This window comes from Durotheca rogersii (genome assembly GCF_024521655.1).
Source record: "Durotheca rogersii strain YMJ 92031201 chromosome Unknown GGS23scaffold_12, whole genome shotgun sequence".
Classification (NCBI taxonomy): Eukaryota; Fungi; Ascomycota; class Sordariomycetes; order Xylariales; family Xylariaceae; genus Durotheca; species Durotheca rogersii.
Window position 1 is genome coordinate 66883 of NW_026251243.1, and position 19716 is coordinate 86598.

Below are 19716 nucleotides of genomic sequence, written 5' to 3' on the forward strand. Positions count from 1 at the left end.
TAAGGAACTGTTTACTAGGTCCTATGTAGGAGCTTGTTACGGGATGATGCCTCAAGTGGGATGTAATATTGAGGACCCCTCCTATCCAAGATACCTACCGGCGGAACCGTAGCCAAACCTAGAAACTCGGCGTCATATCTTATATCCTTAATAATTACCTATGGCAAGTAGCCTTGGGACATCCATGCATCGATAATTGTTTTGTATTATCCTTATTTAATGTTACACGATGGCAGTGTGCCAGCTCGCCGTGTTAGATGCAAGGGATGACGGTGGCCCGGGGAGGAGGAACATTATTTTCACAAAAGAGGTCTGACGGAAACGCGAGATGACACGTGGTTATAAAGCCAAGGTTGAAAAATAAACGAAGCTGATGTAATAAGGTTAAAAACAACCTCTAGGTACACTTATAAAATAAAGAAGAGACATTTCAAAAGCGCGTTTATACTATAACTCAGAAGATAAGGGTTCCAAAATACGGTATTTAATATAGGTATAAATAGCGTAACTCAATAGTACCCCCATAGTTCCCCCCAGGAAAAACCCGAGATATCAGCCTAATATGCAACCCCTCCCAACATTCAAACATCACCAATACTGCCCCCTCCCGCCCTGCAACGAGGCATACCAAAAAACACAACCATCGACCCAGGCCCAGCCCTATAACGAAGTAAACCGAAGCCTACTACTCCTCAACAATCGACGCGCCTCAAGGCCGGGACATCAGTGGTGGTCGTCGCCGGAGCCGAACCGCCCGACGAGGAAAGTGCCGAGGAAGATACCTCCGAGGACGGAGAGGAAGTATCCGACGTTCATGGTCATGACGGCGAGCATGCTGCGCGGGGGAGGGGGAGGGTCAGCCGGGGCCGGCAGGTAGGCATATCTAGAGCGGTGGTACTCACAGGAGGTATCCGACGCCGGCGATGAGGAGCTCGAGGAGGGCGCGGGCGGCCTCGGCGGCGACGCGGAAGGGGCGGGCGCGCCAGCGGGCGCGCAGGCGGGCGGCGGCGGACTCGAGCGCGGGGGCGTAGTCGTCGGCGTCGGAGTCGGCCTTGGCGGCGGCGGCGGCGCGGCGGGCCGGGGCCGCGTCGGGCAGCGCGCAGCGCGCCGCTATCAGCCCGCGGTGCAGCACCGCGAGCGCGACGAGGAACACGCACGTGCCGGCGTAGTCGCCCTCGCCGCGCGGCGTCCACGCGTCCGCGTACAGCGGCGTGGTGGCGCTGCGGAAGAAGACCATCGTCATCGACGCCGTCGCGTGCTCCATCCCGCCCGCGCCCGTGCCCATGTCCATGCCGCCGGTCGCCGAGGCGGCCGCGCCCGTGCTCGTCATCGTCATGTCGTCGCCGTGGTCCATCTTCGCGGTGGTCGCCTGCGAAAGGGGAGTCTGGGGACGTCGGGGTAGTAGCTAAGGTCTGTGGTTCGCCCCCCCCCCCGGAGGTTGTGGTCGGCGATGGGAGCGCGGGAAGACTGAGGTTTGAGGAGGAGAGAGGAGGGAAAGGGAGAGGATGAGGAGGGATGAGGTTAAGAAGGAGGGAAGGAAGTAAGAAGGAGAGAAGCGAGACGGAGAGAGGGAGGAAGACGGCGAGACACAAGGCGAGCAAAAAAAAAAAAAAAAGCAAATGTGGTTGTTGGTTGGTTGATCGGTCGAGTCGGTGTCGACGATGGGAAAGCTAGTGGAAGAACAATAATATTAGATAATCTGATCTTCGCCTCCCCCTTCTTTGTCTCGATTTTTTCCCTTCTACTGCGATGGCTATTCGTCCCACGCGATAGGCCAGCCTGATTTCCCTCCGCGGTCCCCTTCCCGCCTTCCGGGGAACGACCTGCCCTGCCCGGTATTAGGGGGGGCTTGGACTCGGTGCCTACGCGGGTACCTGTTGCTGGCCGGGTGCAGGCTGGGAACAGATGGCGCTTCAAGTCGTTCGGTTGACTTGTTTGGACCGCGCCTTGCAGGAGGTAGACTGCTTGTCTATGTCAGGCAGCGTGTTTCGGTGGACGGGTGCGAAGCTAGCATCCCCTTGGCTATCCTGAGGGCATTGAGGGACTGGCCATGCGAGATATATTACAAGCCTACGTACCTACATGCCTCCAGCTAGGCGTCCCGCAGCAGAGCACGGCGACGTCGCATCCCGCCTCTTCACACGCTGACCAGACTGTCCCCTCTCTTCGTCCGTGTCTGTGTACATGTAGTACCTAGGTTTATGTGCATCCACTACGCACGTAGCAGGATGGCTCCGACGAGGATGTGCACGGCGAGGGTATACACGTATGTAGGTACGTAGGTCTTACCACCCATGTAATATCCACACAGCGAGGCCCCCAATTCCCCGGGTCCTATCGCCAGCATGATCCGTCCCATCGCCTGTGGGTTGCCGTCAGCGCCTCAGCGCGCCGCCCTAGCTATTTCGGGAAGTGTGAGACGGGGATCTTGCTCAAACCTTCTCACTCACTCACACCATGCCGCCGCCGCGTCGGCGCCGCGAGCGGCTCCTCACCACCCATTGGCTCCTCCCGCCGCGCCGCGGTTGATATACGCACACCTCCCCAGTTCTCACTCCCCTGTCTACCTCCCTTCTCGTCGTCAAAGTTGCCGTCGTCGTTAAAGTACCACACAACCGCATTTGCTACGCCTACACACGCCCACGCGTCCGCCTGCCACCTGGGCGCTACTCTACGGCAACGTGCATCGTGAGTTGCCAAGTAACAATCGGCCCCTGCTACCGGGTAGAGCAAAGCTTATATTCGCTACTACCCGTAACTATCGAAGTTCCTAGCTGCCAATCGCCTGGGCAGGCCACCCGTCGGGTCGCGTACGTGCCCACGTTCGCAACAGGTACTTCATCTCAGGTACCCAACCTGCGCTCCTCGTGGTCCTTCTCCTCCGGTTCCAGGACGTGCCCTACTACCTAGGAAGCAAGCAATAGCTGCCGACACTAGGGACGTTGTACATGCTATTGTAGGTTACGTACCTGCAGTTGTTATACGCTACAGTTCGGCATGGGGGACGAGGCCAATGTAACGTTAAGCGACCTACCGACCCGGACAATCGTGTGTTTATAATACTGTTCTAAAGTTGAGCCGGTGGTGTCTAGTCAGAAGTACATACCTATAACATTGTAGAGTAGTGTGGGCAAAGCGGCTAGATGCAGTCGCAAAAAAAAAAAGGAAAAAGAAGGACCAGAGTGAGGGTCATCAGTCCCGCCGTGCCCTAGGAATTCCGGGAGTGGCGTCTCCGGAATATTAGTTTCGCTAACGCCTCACCTCAACGCTTCTCGTAGGCCAATCGCTCCTTGCGCTCCCTAGCCTAAGTAACTGTTGGGTATCGTGACCATGTACTAGGGTAACTAGCTTTGTAAATACAATCGATGGTGTCCGCGGTCCCTTGTCCGGTTGACAATACGTGGCAATCCTCTTGTCCCAGGTTGCCATGCCGGTCCACCTACCATCTGTGTCGAGCGGTTGTTAGCGGCAGCGGCTACGTAGTGCCTAGGGAGGGAGCCTTGAGTTGGGTATCGACTTACGAGAAGACTTCTGAATGGAGGTACACTTCGCGTGCGCCATTGACGGAGCCCGCCACGCGCAGCTGGGCAGCCGCAGCCTCGTCCTGAACCTGCTTCAATACCCCCCCCGGTCCGCAGGCGGCGATGCCGACAGAAACGCCGGATTGGAGCGTCGCTTCCTTGATAATCACGCCGAGATCGGGGCGGCCCGAATACACGTTGATGGGCACCTGTCTGACAGCCATTTTCTCGACGCCATGCTTTTCGTCCGACTGTTCGGGCTCTTTGGAGGTGCTGTTGGGTTTGGACTCCGGCCTGCCTGTTTGGTACACCGAGATGATGACTTCTTCCGGAATCGTGTCCAGTCCATTTTCTTCTAAAAATTCTACCACAGCCTCCTCGTACCAATGAACAAGCTGTGGGTCTCGAGTAGCCATCACGACGTGCATCTTGCTCAGGGGCTCCCTGTTGCCGTTCCTCGCTTGCCAAGCCGCGCGCAGGATTCCTTCCATCACAAACGGTAAGGAGAAGCTGGCACCGGCGCCGCAGGCCACGATTAGGTTGTAATCGTACTTGTTCAACGGCCTCCCCCTCACGCCGCCGTATGGCCCGTCGATGAGAACGGGCACGCTGAAACCTGGTCGCTGAGACGCTGCCTTCGCTAGACGGCCGGTTAAGCCGCCCCTAGGTTGCACATAAAAAGTAAGCCTCGACTTCTCCACGCTGTTTCTTCTAGCGGGAATGCTGCATATCGTGAAAGGGTGGGCAGTAAAGGCGTGTAGTCCCATATGAACGAAGCGTAGGAACATGTGTTGACCCGGCTGCCATGTCGTATCGATGGGGATTGTTATCTTCATGGCCGTATCGGAAACCATGGTAAACGTAGCGCGGTTGGAAATCCCAAATTCGAAAAAGGTTCGGATCTGAGGGTAGAAGAAGGCCAAAGTGTAAAGTACACCTGTCGCGATGAAGTAGTCCCTAGCAACCCATCAGCTACCCCGTGATTTCGTCCCAGTAGGGATTGCCGACACGCACCAAGACGTCAGCCGGAAATCGCAATGGAGGAAAAAGAATACCACGAAAACCAGCGCAGCTACGTAGTGCGTCGCCTTAAAGAATTCGTAGAACCGATCTCTATAATACTTCATATAAGCCATCGACACCGTAAGCGGTATTCCGACTAGTATACTTACCGGATCGAGCGGAGAGAGAAGATTTGGAGATAGGCCTGGGCGATCAGGGCGACCACACCGGTCCAGTACACGACGCTGGTGTTCCACACATGGACCATATCGCCCTTCCAGATATGGAAGACGATGAAGGGGAAGGTGTGCACAAGCGCGAGCGCGAACATGGCCCAGCCGACCCAGTTGTGGAACACAATTAGTCGCTCGTGGGAGACGCCGGTCAGGGAAGCGATCATATTCGCCTTGGTCGGGAGGATGAGCATGAAGGGCAAGCAGGCGAGCGCCATCCAGCCCGTCCTAGTCGCGATGGGCGGTGAGCTTCCGTAACTCAGCGTCTGCGTGTTGGGCCAGTAGTACGGCTGAGGGCCGAGGGTCATGACTGTGCGAGGCGGGAAAGCTCCAGGTTAGTCCGCGCCCAAGAGCCGGCCACTACGCGCATCGGGGGCCGACTCACGCAAGAAGAAAAGGAAACCGGCCGTTAGTAGCACACCGACGCCGAGGGACGGCATGCGCCATCGGATGGCGGGCGTCTCGTAGCGGCGGTAGGCGAGGAACCGCACACCGGCGAGCCCCTTATTCCACCAGCCCCGGTTCCTCAGGGAGGTCGGGGCGAGACGCTGGGTCCAGAACCCGAGGAAGCAGAGGCCGACAGTTGCGACGAAGAAGTAGACGGTGCCCTGGGCGTAGACATAGTCGGCCTGGTACCTGAAACCCAGATTCATGTTCAATTACTTCTGTCACACCACCCCCCGGGAGCGCTGGGGTCTAGGAGACGCGACGAGAAGGAAGGAAGAGAGGCCGAGACATACCAGTATCGCCAGTATCCGCTGCGGTAGGCGCACTGCTCGGGCGTCAACTTGCAGGTATCGGCGCGGGACGAGTGTAGCATGACGGGTTGGTCGAGCCAGGGCGTGCCGCCCCCCATCGACATGTGATCCATCTCGTCCGGCTGGGGCGATCAGACGTCCTCGGCCGATGATGGTAGTTACTTGTACTCGAGTTGTGCGTTTAGGGGTGGCGTGTCGTCGCCGCCGACGCCGCCGTGGGAAGACAACGAGAACCGGTTCGTTACGGAAGACCTGGGTTGAGACTTCGGGGCCAGAGAAAGACTAACCAAAACCAAACAAGAAACGAGTGCGGCTGGTACGATACGGCTACGGAATAGGTCGAGGATGGGTATTTATGTAGTCAGTAACACGGAGAGAGACGGGGGTAGGGAGAGAGATGACCGCAGACCAGGCGCGGTATGTGGTTCCTGGGCCAGCACGGGTGTATGGATGAATATAAAAGCAACGCCAGCGTCTACTTTATCCGCCCTACGAGCTGCGACGGCGGAGATACCGTTGGGTAACTTAGCCATATTAGGTGGGAGACAGACGGCTATGGGAGCGCCGCTCGGGTACGCAGGTCACTGCAGGTGGGTGACAACAGAGGTCTAGGTAGCTGGACAGAGAAGTAGGTACCTAATACCTATCTACCACTCCACCTACAGCCTCCTACTGCCGTGAAGGAGGCAATCGCCCATCCCCCCCCTTCTACTCCCCCCGCCGAATGACCCAGTGAGGAAGCGGCGGAACGAGACAGAAGTACGTAACGTAACTGACATGGAATCACCATCACTCACCGACCAGAGCAGGCGTTCCGGGGGTAGCCCCTGCCCGCCCCGACGAGCGATGAGCGTTGAGCGTAATATTATGGGATGGGGCGTGCGGCGTCGTCCAATAAGCGCAGGCCTATATCTGGCCATGTTCTTGCTCTAGATCCTGCTCCTGCTCCGGCTCTTGCTCTTGGTCTTGCTCTCGCTCGTGCTCGTGCTCGTGCCCTCCGCTCCTGCTCTTATTCTCTCGGCAGGTACGCCTGCATGGCTAGAAAGAGGTGCCTACCCAGGTGCCTACCTCGCCTAAGCTAGGCAATAGGTACCTACCTACTCACCTCCCAGATCGGATGCGCAAACGCTCAGTGACTAACAGGGACAGCATATAAAAAAAAAAGGTCGAGGAGGCACGGGGCGTGGGCGTAGCAAGCGAGTCCCACCTTCGCACCCCCCTCCCGGTCCCCCCTGCAGCGGGTCTCCGTCGTCTAAATGCATGTACATGTGCGGTCCCAGTCGACGGGTACAGCCCGGATTCCACGTTGTAATACACGTGGGTGCGATACCTCGGAATACATCGACGAAGTTGGCTGACAGGCAGCGTGCGGCGATGCGAGCTATGTACTCAGCATGTAACCACGTCCGTGTGCTTGACAAGGAGGCGAGCCTGTCACGGCCCTGAATACGGGGGGGATCGACGGATCGGGATGTAGGAAAGTATATAACTTGCTCAACATCACATCCCCGTCGGGACAGCAGAGAGAAGGGAATATGAATAACTGATACGAATAATAACCACGATACTCGATATATTATGAATTATGACAATTCACCTGTGTGCCCCAAGACCCCTGCCCGACGATAGCTATGCACCTAATGCCCTTTCATAATACTGGGCAATTGACCTAACAGACAGACATAGGTATGCCTTCGTCGCTATCTCCCCTCTCTACTTGCTGTTCTCGTGTCGGCCAACGCCACCCCTTTGGACACTTTGCGGCTAGCCAGCTGGGCCGTTGACAGAACGGTCGGGCTATTGGGTGGTAGGGCAGGATGGAAGCCCGGGTGTTGGTGCCACTGGTAACCGTACTCACAACGCCGGCACCAGTCGTCGCTGTCGCTGTCGCTTCCGTCGTCGCACTGGCGATACAGGGCCAATTACGTCGCTTGAGGAGGATTATCAGCAAAGCGAGCCAAGCGACCGCGACGCTTTGCGGCAGGACAGTATCGCTAAGAAGGAGGCGGTAGACGGGGCGCGCCATAGCGCACCGGGAACTCCCAGCGGATGGTTTCACGGGGCATAAATATTATTACCTGCGCGACCGCGGTTAAGGCGACGGGGCAAGCTCCGAGCTCCCAAAATTTTGATTGCTTCGTGATTTCGGCTAGCTGCCCCGGCTACCTATTCGCCCCGTGGTGGCCCCCAAGACTCGTCATCGTTATTATGCCACACCCAGAATACGCTGTTCTTCGTCCGGCTACAATGTTCATCACAACTATTCACATCCTCCCCGCCGTCGTCGTCGTCATCGTCGTAGTCGTAGTCGTAGTGGTTACTCCGTATACTGAAAAGGGGGCTCGCGTGGCTGGCTTCTAGGCCCCTTTTCAGCCTCGAGTGCACCAGTATGACTGCTACCCCTCGGTCGAGCATCTGGCGACTGCCGCACCAGTATGCGAGTTTGAGAACAGAATATACCGATCGAGCGAGGAAGAGCATTCTGCGGCGTTTTAGTTTCATTTTCTCGCGTCAGCGCCAAGCTCGCAATGCCCTTCCCCAATCGGGCGAGGCCGAAAAGCACGACTTCGTTTCAGCACACTCACAACGACAGGACTGAGAAGGCAAAGCAGGCTTTGGCGAGTACGCAGTGGTGTACGACGCTCTCGTGCAGAATTTCGCAGCTCTTCTCGAGGTACCACGGCCGTAAACTGAGGTGTCCCGGGTCGGTGAGGTCGCTGGACGACTGCGCGGCCACGCTGTACATCCAGAATCCCGACAGCAGCATGTCGTTGAACGCGTTGAAGACGGCCGAAAAGCTCGACGCGCTGCCAAGGAAGGCCAGCACGATCCGCACCATGCTTATCACCACGGCGAGCACCGAGATGGCTAGGTTGGACTCGCTGAGCCTGGTAGAACCGTTAGTTGTCTCCTCTACCCCGTCACCGTGCATGGAAAGTGCTGTCTCGGTAACCGCCCTCCATCTAGCCCACGTACCTCTGGCTCCAGATTGGAGGAATGTCCGGCGGCTTCTCGTAGTTGGCGTAAAAGTAGACGCGCAGACGCGGGTTCGAGTTCCAGCCGTTCTCCCCGCCGATCTGCCATAAAGTCCTCCGCACTCTCTCCGGGTACGCACAACACAGCAGCGACATGGTGGTAAGCACGAGCCCGAGCTCGGCAGCGAGCAACACGGCGCTGCATGGCGAGATACGCTCCCGGGGCTTCACCTTCATGGCCGATAGGGGGGTGAGGGTTAGGGGGAGTTGAACCGTGTTACGGAAGTAGGAGGGAATAAGGATGCTGTGGTACGAGGCTGCCTGTCTGCATACCTACGGTCCCGGATCGTGAGAGCGCGGCACTGAGAAACTACTAGGTCGTGTATGGGATGAGTATATCATATTAATAGACTGAGCTTGGGATCGTCGACACAGTCTCGTGAGCGAGTATTCGCATGCCACCTAGAGGGACAGGGCACGCGGGTCAACAAGGTAGTTAGGCATACGTCGCTATCTCTACGATAAACAAGGGTTCCGTTACTACGCCGCTGCGGTTATACCTATTAGGCAAGAAAGGCATGAGTCTTCGACACTCGCTATGTCCTCAATTATGCGTGTACCATCTGTTTCTACACGATGCGTGTATGATACTCTGTGCGTCGCCTCATCTATGACCCGAGGGGGTAGGCTCGACTTAACAAGCGCAATCTCTCTCAGTGTCCACACACTGTACCCAACGCGTACCCGGTAAACTGTGGATAACAGATAGGCTGATCCGATTCGAGCAGAGAGGGAGATGGTCACGTTTCTCTTGCTTCCTCTTTCTCTCCTCCTGTCCTAAGAGGTCAGGTACCGCTTGATGCAGCGGGAACGATACCTAGATCTCCGCCCGATCGTATCGTATCAGCAGCTTGTCGTCCCGGCTTGGTTGGTAGCAGCGCCAGCAGCAGATCTTGGCTCGGCGCCAATATGAGCAAGTTCTAGTTCTAGGGGAACATGTCGACAGCCTACCCACCCCTACCAACACTATATGCACGTAGGTACATGTACGTAATTTCAGCGCAGTGGACTCTATGTCCGTGTGAGTGCGTTCGTAGGGGCGGGCAGGGGATAAACTGGTCGGTACTGGGTAGGTATAGGTCTGAAAATTGATGGGAGCCGAAGATGCTTAACTCGACGAAATTCATCTATGCTATTCAGATAGAAGGCCGGAAAGCTATGAGGCATTGGGCAGGAGTTAGGTAGTACATTGTTGTTGTTGTTGTTGGTTGAGGACCGCGTCGGAATCCACTCAGCTCCATTTACCTACGTAAGGGCGGGCCGACTCCCCCCTTCCACTTTGGACGACGACGATGATAACACTACCATAGCACGACGACTATCCCCAAACAAAAGAAAAGACTCCCCAAGTCGTATAGACAAGGCAACAATGTTTACGTTCTATCGTCTTCCTGCGTATCTAACCTGCGCACACGAAAAACAGGAATCAACCAACGCACCGCCACCCCTGCCCCCTGCCCAACCCCAGACTCTCCCCCTCCCGCTTACCTAACATCGTCTCCACGTCCAGCCCCATCGCTCGCTGACCGTCGCGTTCTTGCTCGCGCCGAAGTAGCCCGACGCGGCCTTGTTCGCGGACGTGAAGGCGACGCGGAAGTTGACGTTGACGAGGCCGACGTAGCCGTCGGGGCCGGTGCAGGGCGACCAGACGAGGCTGTCGGCGGGGATGCGGGCGTGGACCTGGACGTCCTCGGCGACGGCCGCGGGGGCCCCGTCGACCGCGGTCTCCGCCACCGTCTGGCTCGCGGACACCTGTTGACGCGGTTAGCCGGGGCTCGCGAGCGCAAAAAAAAAAGGGGTGGGCGGCGACGCACCGTGCGCGCGGCGTCCTCGCTGAAGTAGGTCGTGACGAACTGGGCGAGGCGCACGCCGGGCCCGCGCAGCTCGGCGCGGCCGGCGGTCCAGACGTCGCGCAGCGCGACCTGCCAGCCGGGGGCGGCGGCGCCGAGGCGCGCGTGGGCCTGGCAGCTGGCGCTGCGCGCGGCCACGCCCGCGCCGCCCCCGATCGCCGCCGCGAAGTCCGGCAGCGTCACCGCGAAGTGCTGCCACCCCCCCGACACCAGCTTGCGCCCCGCCCCGTCCTGCGGGCACCCGCTCCCCGAGAACGACAGCGTCTCGATCGTCGGCGGCGCGAACGGCGCCCCCCCCGCGACCGGCTTCTGCTGCTCGCCGAGCGCCGCCCCCGCGCACGCGCTGCTGAGCGCCAGTGCGAGGACCCGGGTGAGCGGCGAGAGGACGAGCATTGTGCTGGAGCGTGTGGTGAGCTGTGCGTGTCGAATGAAGGGCGTGGGTGCGGGAGCGTCGTGAGAGAGGGTGCAAGCGCGACGATATTACCACGACGGGAGGTTTGAGTGTCGATCGCGATAGGAGGTTCGGAACTGAACTGCTTCGTTGCTGATTGAACTTTAGGCGACGATCGTTTTCGAGCTATCTGCTTTGCAGTGCGAGCGAGACTGGCCTCGTTTATAGTCGCGGACGGACGCGGCGGCGAGCACGACGACGCCTTTGTCGAGGTACTAATAGCACGGCACCATCCGCCACATCTTCCGATCGCATCCCATCATATCGGGGTTTCCCTGGGCGCGGGGCGCGGTGCCTCCCTCTGCTGACACGCTCTAGATCGCGGTCCCAGAGACTTTAGCCATATTACCCTGCGTGGCATCACGTTCCGAAAGGCCGGTAAGGCTCCGCTCGCCGCGCCCCTCCGGGCCCAGATCGGGATAAAAATAGCAGCTGCCATCTCCCTCCCCTTGCCGCGGATCCATCCCCTATGCCTGGTTCCCGGGTAATACACGGTAGCAGGCCAGGCTAGCGCAAGCCGATATGAAGGTCTGGACGAGGCGCCGACGTGCTAGCTAGGACCTGGACGCGTCGCTGCGCGCGGGAGCAGACGATTCTCGGTCGATGAGGCGGTGGGTAGAATATCAATTGATAGATATTCGGCACGCGAGTTCTTTGTAATATTCTGCGGTCTGGAGGGACCAACGAAGACCGCCAGCTAGTGAGAACATGAGGACGTCGCCAGACCAGACGCGGTCTAATCTGCAAGTTTATCATAAAAGGCGCCTTTCAATGCGTTGTTCCTATCTCTACCTAGGTAATTACTATCGGTCTCAGATATCAGGTACCTGGTTCTTGTGAAGTTTATTGGGGAAAGGTCTATTTCAATATGGAACTATTCGGATAGTTTGTACGGTCGGATGGGTTAGCGGATACGGTTACATTGCGGTAAGGTGGTGGTAGATATGGTGATATAACAACAATAATAGCAGTTGTCGTGGTGGTGATGGCATTTGACGCTAGACCCTACGGCAAAGTAGCCGCCAAGGCGGTCTCGGAGTGTAGATGCGGTCATAAGTATTGTGGCAAGCCGCCATCCTCGCATCGTGAGGACCGTTTCCTGTGCCGGGCGTATTCTAAGAATAACATCAATATATATATATCTATTCCCTTACCGCCGTTGAGGATTTGTTTAATGCGAACTTGGTCTTGTCGGGCGCCCCCCTATTTTACCCCTATTTAGATACCTAGGCGGGGTTGCTTAAATAATCGGAGGTGAGGTAGGTATCTTTTAGCCACGGGGGCTCAACTCCGAGCTCAGAATCGAGAATCGGGAGCCTGCTGACAATGGGGTTCTCCTTCACACAAACTGGAATTGTCGAGTAGCTGTTTGTACTCAGGCTTACAAAAGAAGCGACTCGTAGGTAGGTAGGTGCTGCTGCTAGCATACGCGGACACGCAAATATCAGGATTCGATACTTATGGCAACATTGAAATCGGAATACCCTGCTCTGCTCCCCCAAGCCTCTATCCCACTTACCAGGGTCGTCGTTATCCCCTCTACGGTATCGGAGTGAGTAGGCATCGCGTCTTCTGCCCGCATCTCGGCAAGCGCGATCAAAACGACTTCCTAGATTTCGGGATCGCGTTTAGACCCGACAGCTCCGAGACTTGGTGGCTCTCGAGCGTCCCCGAGTTCCAGCTCGACGACGCCAGGCTACTGGGGGGTTCGTCGCCGGCCAGCTCGGACTTGAGGGTCGGGTTGCCCGACAGCTCCGGCTTGTATACGAACCCCGTCGGGCTCGGCTCCGGCGGGTCCGGCGTGACGGTATTCTCTTTTAGGGAGTCTGGAGAACTACCCGGCTCTACTCGAGCGGCGGCAGCACCAGTATCTCCGTCGCGCGGGGGAGGAGCCGCCGATACCTCAGGCGCCGCTGGGGGCTCTTGAGCGGCCTTTCTGTTCCTGCGGCGAAGGAAGAAGGCTACGAAGGCAAGTGCGGCGACGAGAGGCACGCCGACGCCGACGCCGACACCGATGCCGGCCTTAGCGCCCGTCGAGAGACCTCGGGATGAACTGTCGTCAGGAGGAAAGTCCGTTGTCGCTGCCGGGGTTGAGGTTTGGGTGGCGGAGACGTAGATGCTGCTGGACGAAGTAGCCCTCCTGGTAGGAATTGCGGTGGGGTTGAACGAGATCGTGCCTCCGGGAGTAGGGGGGAGGCTTCCGATATTGTCGAGGGTGGATTCGCCATTCGAGTTCCTGATGAGTGCCTGCGAAGCGTTGCAGGCGCAATCTGGTTCCTTCAGTATCTCGATCCACTCGGGGTGGTGTGAGCAGCCCGACCATATATCCACCTGGTCACCCTCGCACCTGGCCATCGCGACATACTGCTGACCAGGGTAGTCGAACTTGTTGGTGCACTTCGCCGAGCTGAACGTGGAGTCTGTACACCCGGCAATGTACGTTACGACATCTATTAGTGACTCGTATTAGCCTCTATTAGTTCCTCCACACGAAGGCGCCATCAGGCCGCTTGTAACGGCGAGTACACACATAGCTCATTCCAGCACGCCGTGCTCGAGAGACAGTAGTCCCCAGCGTAACAGCAAGATTGGGGTCCCGACAATGCCGCATTTCCGCAGGGGATGTAATTGTCGTCGGCAACCTGGCCCGGGCCGAAGAAACAAGTGCCATTCGACAGGTAAAGATCGGTGTTGTTCATGCTGTCTTCTTGCTCGAACCAGCACGATCCAAGCGCCTAGCAAGACGGGAAACGAGTCGGTGGGGTTTCCGATGTGGAACAGAGTAGGGGGGATGAGACCGAGCCCTTGGGATATCCTGGTGACATATAGCTTCCAGCGGGAACAGGCTTTACGACCGCATCCTCAGGCTGTGGCACCCGCCGTCGTCCTGGACGGACCCATGCTGATGCAAAGAGATGCCATCATGGGGCCCCTGATAGGTCGGTCGACGGTTCTCCTACGTTCCACCACCTAACACATATAACATCAGCGTGGACACATGGATTTTAATGGTAGAGAAGGACCTATCCCCCCCCTTCTCCCGCCCTAATTCTGACTGGAGTTCCCATCTTTTCCACATTATGGAGATGGTTCACCTCATTATCGAGCTCGGGACGACGCTACCGACACGATTTTCCAAACGGCTCTTAAGCGACGCTGAAAGCTGTTGCCCAGGCATTCTAGCCCTGCGGTGCAACGTAGGTATTCGATGTGAAGTAGCCATCGCGGACCCGAAGCCCAAAGTATTGGTCGGCATTGGCCGTATATCTATTCAACCAACGCAGTGGTGCCGGGGTAAACGTACGGCGTCTAACCCCCCAGTAGTGATGACAATGTAGAGATGGGGCTGACGAGCATCGCACACAGAGTCGACTTCCGATTGGTAGGTATTCGATATGAGGTTGCGGTGGTGTATATGAGTGGGTTAATACGTATGGGTAATAAATACACCGCAGTCGATCGTTTCCCCTCTTCCTACAGAGATCAGCCTTTTGTCACACCCTCGCGACTCATTACCTATTCCATCTAGGGCTACCCTCGGCGGCAGGTGTTTATGGTCAGGGGGTACCTCCGATAATATAATAATACTGTGAAGCAAGGCTTGGTAAAAAGAGAGGGGTGGTGCCTGTCCGGGCCCTTCGAGTCCCGGTTCTTATCCCTGCCGAAAGAGAAGCCGGCTGAGGGTTCACTTCATGTATTTGGTGTGCAACCAGCTTCACGAGTAGCAGAGGGGTCACACAGCAATAGCATACCTGGTGGCACTGCAGGCCCTGCCCATTTCCGTGAGCCATTAACCAATTCTCCTCAGCCCCCTCTCTGTTCGCACCGGCACTGGTTTGATCAAAGGTTGGATTTGCTAGTACAGCAAGAATCGACGCACTGGATCTGGCTCACCCTCCTTCCTCTTCTATGGTCATTTAGAGGAAATGTTCGTTCTTTATCCTAGAAACTTTCTGTCCAATATTATCGTGCCGTGAAAATCCGGGGAAACAGCTGTTCTTCGAATACCGTCCTCTCCGCCCCCATCAGCAACGATTTCTCGACCTAGTATTTTTGCCGGACAGGTCGACAGTGAAATCCAGATATTGCCGGGTGAAGACGTATTAGATGCCTATACACGTCCCCGGTTAAGTATATGTCAGGCGTGATGAGACTGTTGACACTTGACAACACCGAAGATGAACCCTCGAAAGTGAGTCGTGGGGCGGCGGTCTAGGGGGTGTTAAGGTGACGACATTATCTTCCCGTCACCAGAGACGATGATACGTGTTGAAGCCCGCCCTCAGTGTAATAAAGATGCCACCTTCATTCATATTTAGGAGGCTGCTCCCCTTTCTCTCTCTTTCGCTTATATTCGAGCAGGATAATAATTGCGTCATACATCTCCATTTCGCACTCCAATTTTGTAGTCATGCTTATTCGGCAGTTTTCTCCTGCCACAAAGCTGACTTACCACAAAACTATCTTCCACTCAGTACGTCACGTAGATAATCGCCCGAGTCTCAAAACCTCGAGTGCCGTCTCATCGTCCCAGGCCTTCGAAGGCGCGTCCGATAACTCAAGTATGTGCGTTAAACGATGCTCGAATTGCATATACACATTCTTTCTTCCCGTTTTGTGCGTCCTAGCCTAGTATTGGCGATTCTTGCGGCCTGACACTCTATCATTAATACCTACTCACAGACTATGGATACTCAGGAGAAAGCCGGTGGCCCGATTGACAGCGCAGAAATTTGGCGCATCTCAGCTCGCAACTCTGGGCATCTTCGCTGGCGGCCATTGGGTCTATAAAATGGGTCCCTAGGAGATGATAAAGGATCTGGGAAAGAAGCCGGAGGCGACGTCAAACCCCAAATCGCGGTCACTTCCTTCCACCACAGCCGCAAATCGAGAAAAGGAGTGAGTGACGGCCAAAGAAAACAATTATCACGAATGCAGCATTCAGCAGTTGAGGTCAAAGAACATTGAGAGGGAGAGAGAATATCAATATATGCACAGAGAAGCGTGAACCCTAAAAGAATTTACAAGAAGGGTGTCCATGGAATCGAAGTCGCCAACTATTCATCTCGCTGTCGAGCCGCTGTCGTCCCAACCACCCCTTCATCATCGAAACCCATCCCAACCATCTCAAGTCCTCCGGTTTGCCTTCCATCCTCTAGTTCCGTGGGGAATCCGTCGTGTCGAATGTCGATGCCGGGGAGAGAGCTTCGAGCGGCCGTCTATTTGCAGAAGCCGTGCTGGACGATGTCGTGCTGGCTACCCTTGCAGTTGATCTTCCTGTTCTTCTTGCCGTTGGCGCCGCAGCTCTTGACTTTCTTGCCGCTGGAGTTGAGGAGGCTGCGGGGCTTGTTGTCGGCGCAGTCGCCGAGGGAGAGGGTCTGGCCCTTGAAGTTGAAGCGCCGGCCGCAGGGAGAGCGCGTCAGCGCCGCGAGCTCGATGGCCGCCGGGCACGCGCTCTCGCCCTCGACCCAGACGACCCAGTGGTTTGCCTGGTCGTGGTTCTGCAGCTGCTGGCCCCAAGCTACCTTGAAGTTGACCGCGCGCGCCTCGATCTCGGCCAGGGCCTCGGGCTCGGGGGCCGCCACAGGCTCGGCAGCCGGCGCGGCGAAGGCGGCGACGGCCATGGAGAGGACGACGAAGATGTTGGCGAACTGCATGTTGGCGGCCGAGGAGGTTTCTTTCGAAAAGCTCTGATAGACTGGGATGTCTTTGTTGCGAGTGGTCTTGGTCGAGGTCTTCCGAGGGAAGTGAACTGTGTAGCGAGAGAGGGAGAGTTCTTGAAGTGGCTTAGGGCTGTTGGCTGATGGTGAGATGAGTGGGTGATATTTCCTGGAAAGCGGCTGTCCAAAATGTCACCTTTATACTTTTTTTCGGTAACCTGTCTGGTCCTATATCACGGTCGTTCAAACCATCCCCCCCCCCCCCCCCCCCCCCGAACGGCGTTGTGATCATCCGCCTCCGCCTTCGCTGCCTGGCGTGGCTATGGAGGTTGATCTCGCGTCGTATGGCCGGCTGCTCTCTTGCCATCTCCTCATGGCTGGTGCGGACCGAGTCCACGGCCCTTGCTACTCCGCTTTCCTCTTCGCAGCTTATGAGTTGACAAATCTCGGTACCTTTGTCTGCTAGGATGTCCGGTTCCTACGGTGGACTCGCTAACCTCGCTGCCATCGACCTCGCTGGCATTGTAGCCACGCCCCCTCCTGTAAGCTGACCCTATGCGAGGCCCCAACGGTTAGATCACCAATCCTATCGAGTACACTGCATGTCAACGAAGCCAGGATTCAAAGCCTCAAGCTACCGTCGATCCTAGCTCTCGCCTCTACGTCTTCGGCCACCACTGATATCATGAGGCAAGATCGTCGACCCACCAAATTGAACCGAGCATAAATTGTTGTCGTGCGATGGAGGTAGCGCCCCCTAACATGGTCGTAGTCGAAGGATTAGGTAATCTGACTGAACTAGCCCAAGGAATTCAGGCAGGCGTGTTTTCATCAGCCATAGCCTGTCTATACGAGAAGTCTATAGAAGAGACTTTGGTCCAAATCAGCCCTGGGATTATAGGTATTTAGTGTAACGGATCGATGGTAGGCCTGCAGTGACAGCTGACAGCACGGTAAAACGGCCTGGGCCGGGCTGTCAAGCAAAGACTACTCCAAGGTCCCGATTCGGAATTTAATTGGTAGAACAACAAATATGATTGGTGGCATTGGTTGAGCTTGTGCTATTCTTGGCTCACCACTGCTGGTGTCGTCCAGAGCGGGAAGAAGGCTTATTCCCACCGCCCAGGGTCTTGGTCCAACCCCCACAAGACTGTGCGCATCATGTAGGTGCCAGCTTGAGAGGGGGTCAGCTAGGTACGTATGGGATAACTTTCACCGCACTGTAGCCATTGCTGGCTAATATTCTATTTGACACGACCGCGCCTCGTTGTTTATTATTTGGGTGATGAGTCCCGGCGCGCCGCCACGTAGCGGGTGGAAAATGACATAGTAGAATCGCTATGTTGGTATTTCTCTCTCATCTGACCGGCTTGTGCCGCTGATCGATTAGGCACCGAGATAAAATGCCAATGCCGGGGCTCCCGATCTGGGCAACAGTGGCCGGATGTGGAGACGGCGAGGGGCTGAATGGATCCAACTACGAACTGACACGGTCTTTAGTGGCTTTGGTGTGGAATTATACCTACCTGAGAAAATGCTACACATGGCGGCGTTCCGGGACGTGTGGGTATCGTTCCTAACCTGATGCTTGTTTCCAAAGATCCCTTGTTCCCCGAGGTGCAACCATTTGCAAATGCCGCTAGCACAGGCTGGGCGTCCGATGTCATCCCCCAGATCTGCGCGCCCAGTCGCTTGCCGAGGCACAAACGATACCTCCTAACACCCGTCCCACATCCCACATAGCGTTCGGAGCGCGGTCGCTACTCATACGCCACCGCAGGCTCGTAGTATGTAAGTACGCCCCGCCCATATACTGACATCTAGCGACGACGTCCGGTCGCATGAGGAAGGATTACTATATGCAATCCCGGTGCCTGGCAGTCCAGGCGAATCGAAGGATCGATCGCCCCTTTCTCGCCTTCGACTAGGTAACAGGTGCAGGCCCTGAACATTGACCACTAAAAAAGAGTCACCTAACTGGGATGAGTTAGGTAATCCGCGCCGCATCAGCTAGGAAAATTCAGCTAGGACGAGGCCGAAGCGGCTGGTCGCGCCACCTGTCACCCCTGGATCGTGCTGCCCATTTCGTGAGAAGGATCTGCAAATCCGATTGTGCTGATCTCTGCATAGCCCAAGTAGGCCCCCCCTCCCCATTGTCTGTGAGGCGGCGCGGCGGTAGATCTTTCCTGCTGGTTGGCCACTAAGCTTATTCTCGGGGCGATGAAAGTGGATGATGGCCACAGTTGAGGCGTGAGCGAGGCTCAGGCTCTAGGACGCCCTATAACGTTACGTGAGCGTGCTGGGCTAGGTGGTGTCGGCGGGTGCGTGATCTGCCCACGCAAGAGGCTTCTAGCGGCCTTCGACCTTAGTTCCCGTTCTCCGTCTCCCCCCAACCTCGTATCACGAAGCCCACATTTCGACCCCGCCGCCCTCCGCATTCATTGCCAGCCCGGCCGCTTTCACCGCTCGCGCGCACTTAGGCAACTAGATTTCACCCTGTTTGATCCTCACCCAGGCCATGATTCCATCGCTCGGTGGTAGGCGCTCGAATGATCGCCACACGGGACATGGAAAACGTAGTTAGGAGCTGGGTAATCTCTGCGATGCCACATCCAAACACGCCCGAGAGCTTCGGCCTTCGAGCCGTGCCTCTGAGCTACAGCTAGGCAGGGAGATAGCTTGTGGTCTGGCCAGGCACGACACAATTAGATGGTCTCTAAGGATCATAGGGGAAATAGAGCTAATGCACCCTCAATGCGACTCTGACGGAGTTTCACTTGCATAACACGTTTTTCAGAAACAGATTGCCGTAAGTTCCGTTGCTTAACCAGCAGGTTCTTTCGCCAGATCTTCCTCAGGTAATGATTTCCCGACATCCCGTTGATGGTAGCAAGCTTTATTACCTTCCCGATTCGAAAATGGGTCAGGTGGTCGGCTGCGGGTAAGCTAGCACGGGCTACCTAAGCCTAGGTGGGACCTCTCTTCCGGGGATCGTGACATTACTTCATTTCCATTCCCGTATTGTAACAATACAGGGAAATGTGTGGTTGGAAGTATATAAAAGTGGAAAACGGTCCTGATGAACCTGCGGCGTAGAGGGTTAGGGATATTAGCCTCTGTTACCAGGCAGGGGACCATGAGCGCCTACGTTTTCCTATCGTAGCTCGTGAATAGCAGGTAGTAGTAACAGCGCCGACACGGCAACC

At 56.5% G+C, this 19716-nt stretch overlaps 6 protein-coding genes across 6 annotated transcripts; all 6 read right to left on the reverse strand.

The window, feature by feature from the left end:
- Window positions 1–238: 238 nt before the first annotated feature.
- On the reverse strand, window positions 239–1716 carry GGS23DRAFT_78532 (Ctr copper transporter family-domain-containing protein). The gene is made up of 2 exons (XM_051521281.1): window positions 903–1716; window positions 239–835 (listed from the first exon to the last, which is right to left on the reverse strand). The coding sequence occupies exons 1-2, from the start codon at window positions 1352–1354 to the stop codon at window positions 724–726; spliced, it is 564 nt and encodes a 187-aa protein (XP_051371204.1). The 5' UTR covers window positions 1355–1716; the 3' UTR covers window positions 239–723.
- Window positions 1717–3174: 1458 nt separating this feature from the next.
- On the reverse strand, window positions 3175–5743 carry GGS23DRAFT_78673 (putative FRE ferric reductase-like transmembrane component). Its single transcript, XM_051521282.1, has 5 exons — window positions 5497–5743; window positions 5142–5392; window positions 4694–5066; window positions 3522–4478; window positions 3175–3446 (listed from the first exon to the last, which is right to left on the reverse strand). The coding sequence occupies exons 1-5, from the start codon at window positions 5625–5627 to the stop codon at window positions 3440–3442; spliced, it is 1719 nt and encodes a 572-aa protein (XP_051371205.1). The 5' UTR covers window positions 5628–5743; the 3' UTR covers window positions 3175–3439.
- A 1301-nt stretch (window positions 5744–7044) lies between these two features.
- GGS23DRAFT_570477 (uncharacterized protein) lies at window positions 7045–9064 on the reverse strand. Its single transcript, XM_051516517.1, has 3 exons — window positions 8491–9064; window positions 8100–8402; window positions 7045–7996 (listed from the first exon to the last, which is right to left on the reverse strand). Exons 1-3 carry the CDS (start codon window positions 8724–8726, stop codon window positions 7681–7683), a joined length of 855 nt encoding a protein of 284 aa, XP_051371206.1. The 5' UTR covers window positions 8727–9064; the 3' UTR covers window positions 7045–7680.
- Window positions 9065–10037: 973 nt separating this feature from the next.
- Window positions 10038–11129, reverse strand: GGS23DRAFT_610153 (uncharacterized protein; the record flags this gene model as incomplete). The annotated part of the gene is made up of 2 exons (XM_051520314.1): window positions 10364–11129; window positions 10038–10301 (listed from the first exon to the last, which is right to left on the reverse strand). Exons 1-2 carry the CDS (start codon window positions 10790–10792, stop codon window positions 10038–10040), a joined length of 693 nt encoding a protein of 230 aa, XP_051371207.1. The 5' UTR covers window positions 10793–11129.
- Window positions 11130–11902: 773 nt separating this feature from the next.
- Window positions 11903–14070, reverse strand: GGS23DRAFT_570485 (uncharacterized protein). The gene is made up of 2 exons (XM_051516518.1): window positions 13381–14070; window positions 11903–13300 (listed from the first exon to the last, which is right to left on the reverse strand). The coding sequence occupies exons 1-2, from the start codon at window positions 13547–13549 to the stop codon at window positions 12447–12449; spliced, it is 1023 nt and encodes a 340-aa protein (XP_051371208.1). The 5' UTR covers window positions 13550–14070; the 3' UTR covers window positions 11903–12446.
- Window positions 14071–15758: 1688 nt separating this feature from the next.
- Window positions 15759–16759, reverse strand: GGS23DRAFT_78885 (uncharacterized protein). Its single transcript, XM_051521283.1, has 2 exons — window positions 16707–16759; window positions 15759–16650 (listed from the first exon to the last, which is right to left on the reverse strand). Exon 2 carries the CDS (start codon window positions 16505–16507, stop codon window positions 16070–16072), a length of 438 nt encoding a protein of 145 aa, XP_051371209.1. The 5' UTR covers window positions 16508–16650; window positions 16707–16759; the 3' UTR covers window positions 15759–16069.
- Between the last annotated feature and the right edge of the window lie 2957 nt (window positions 16760–19716).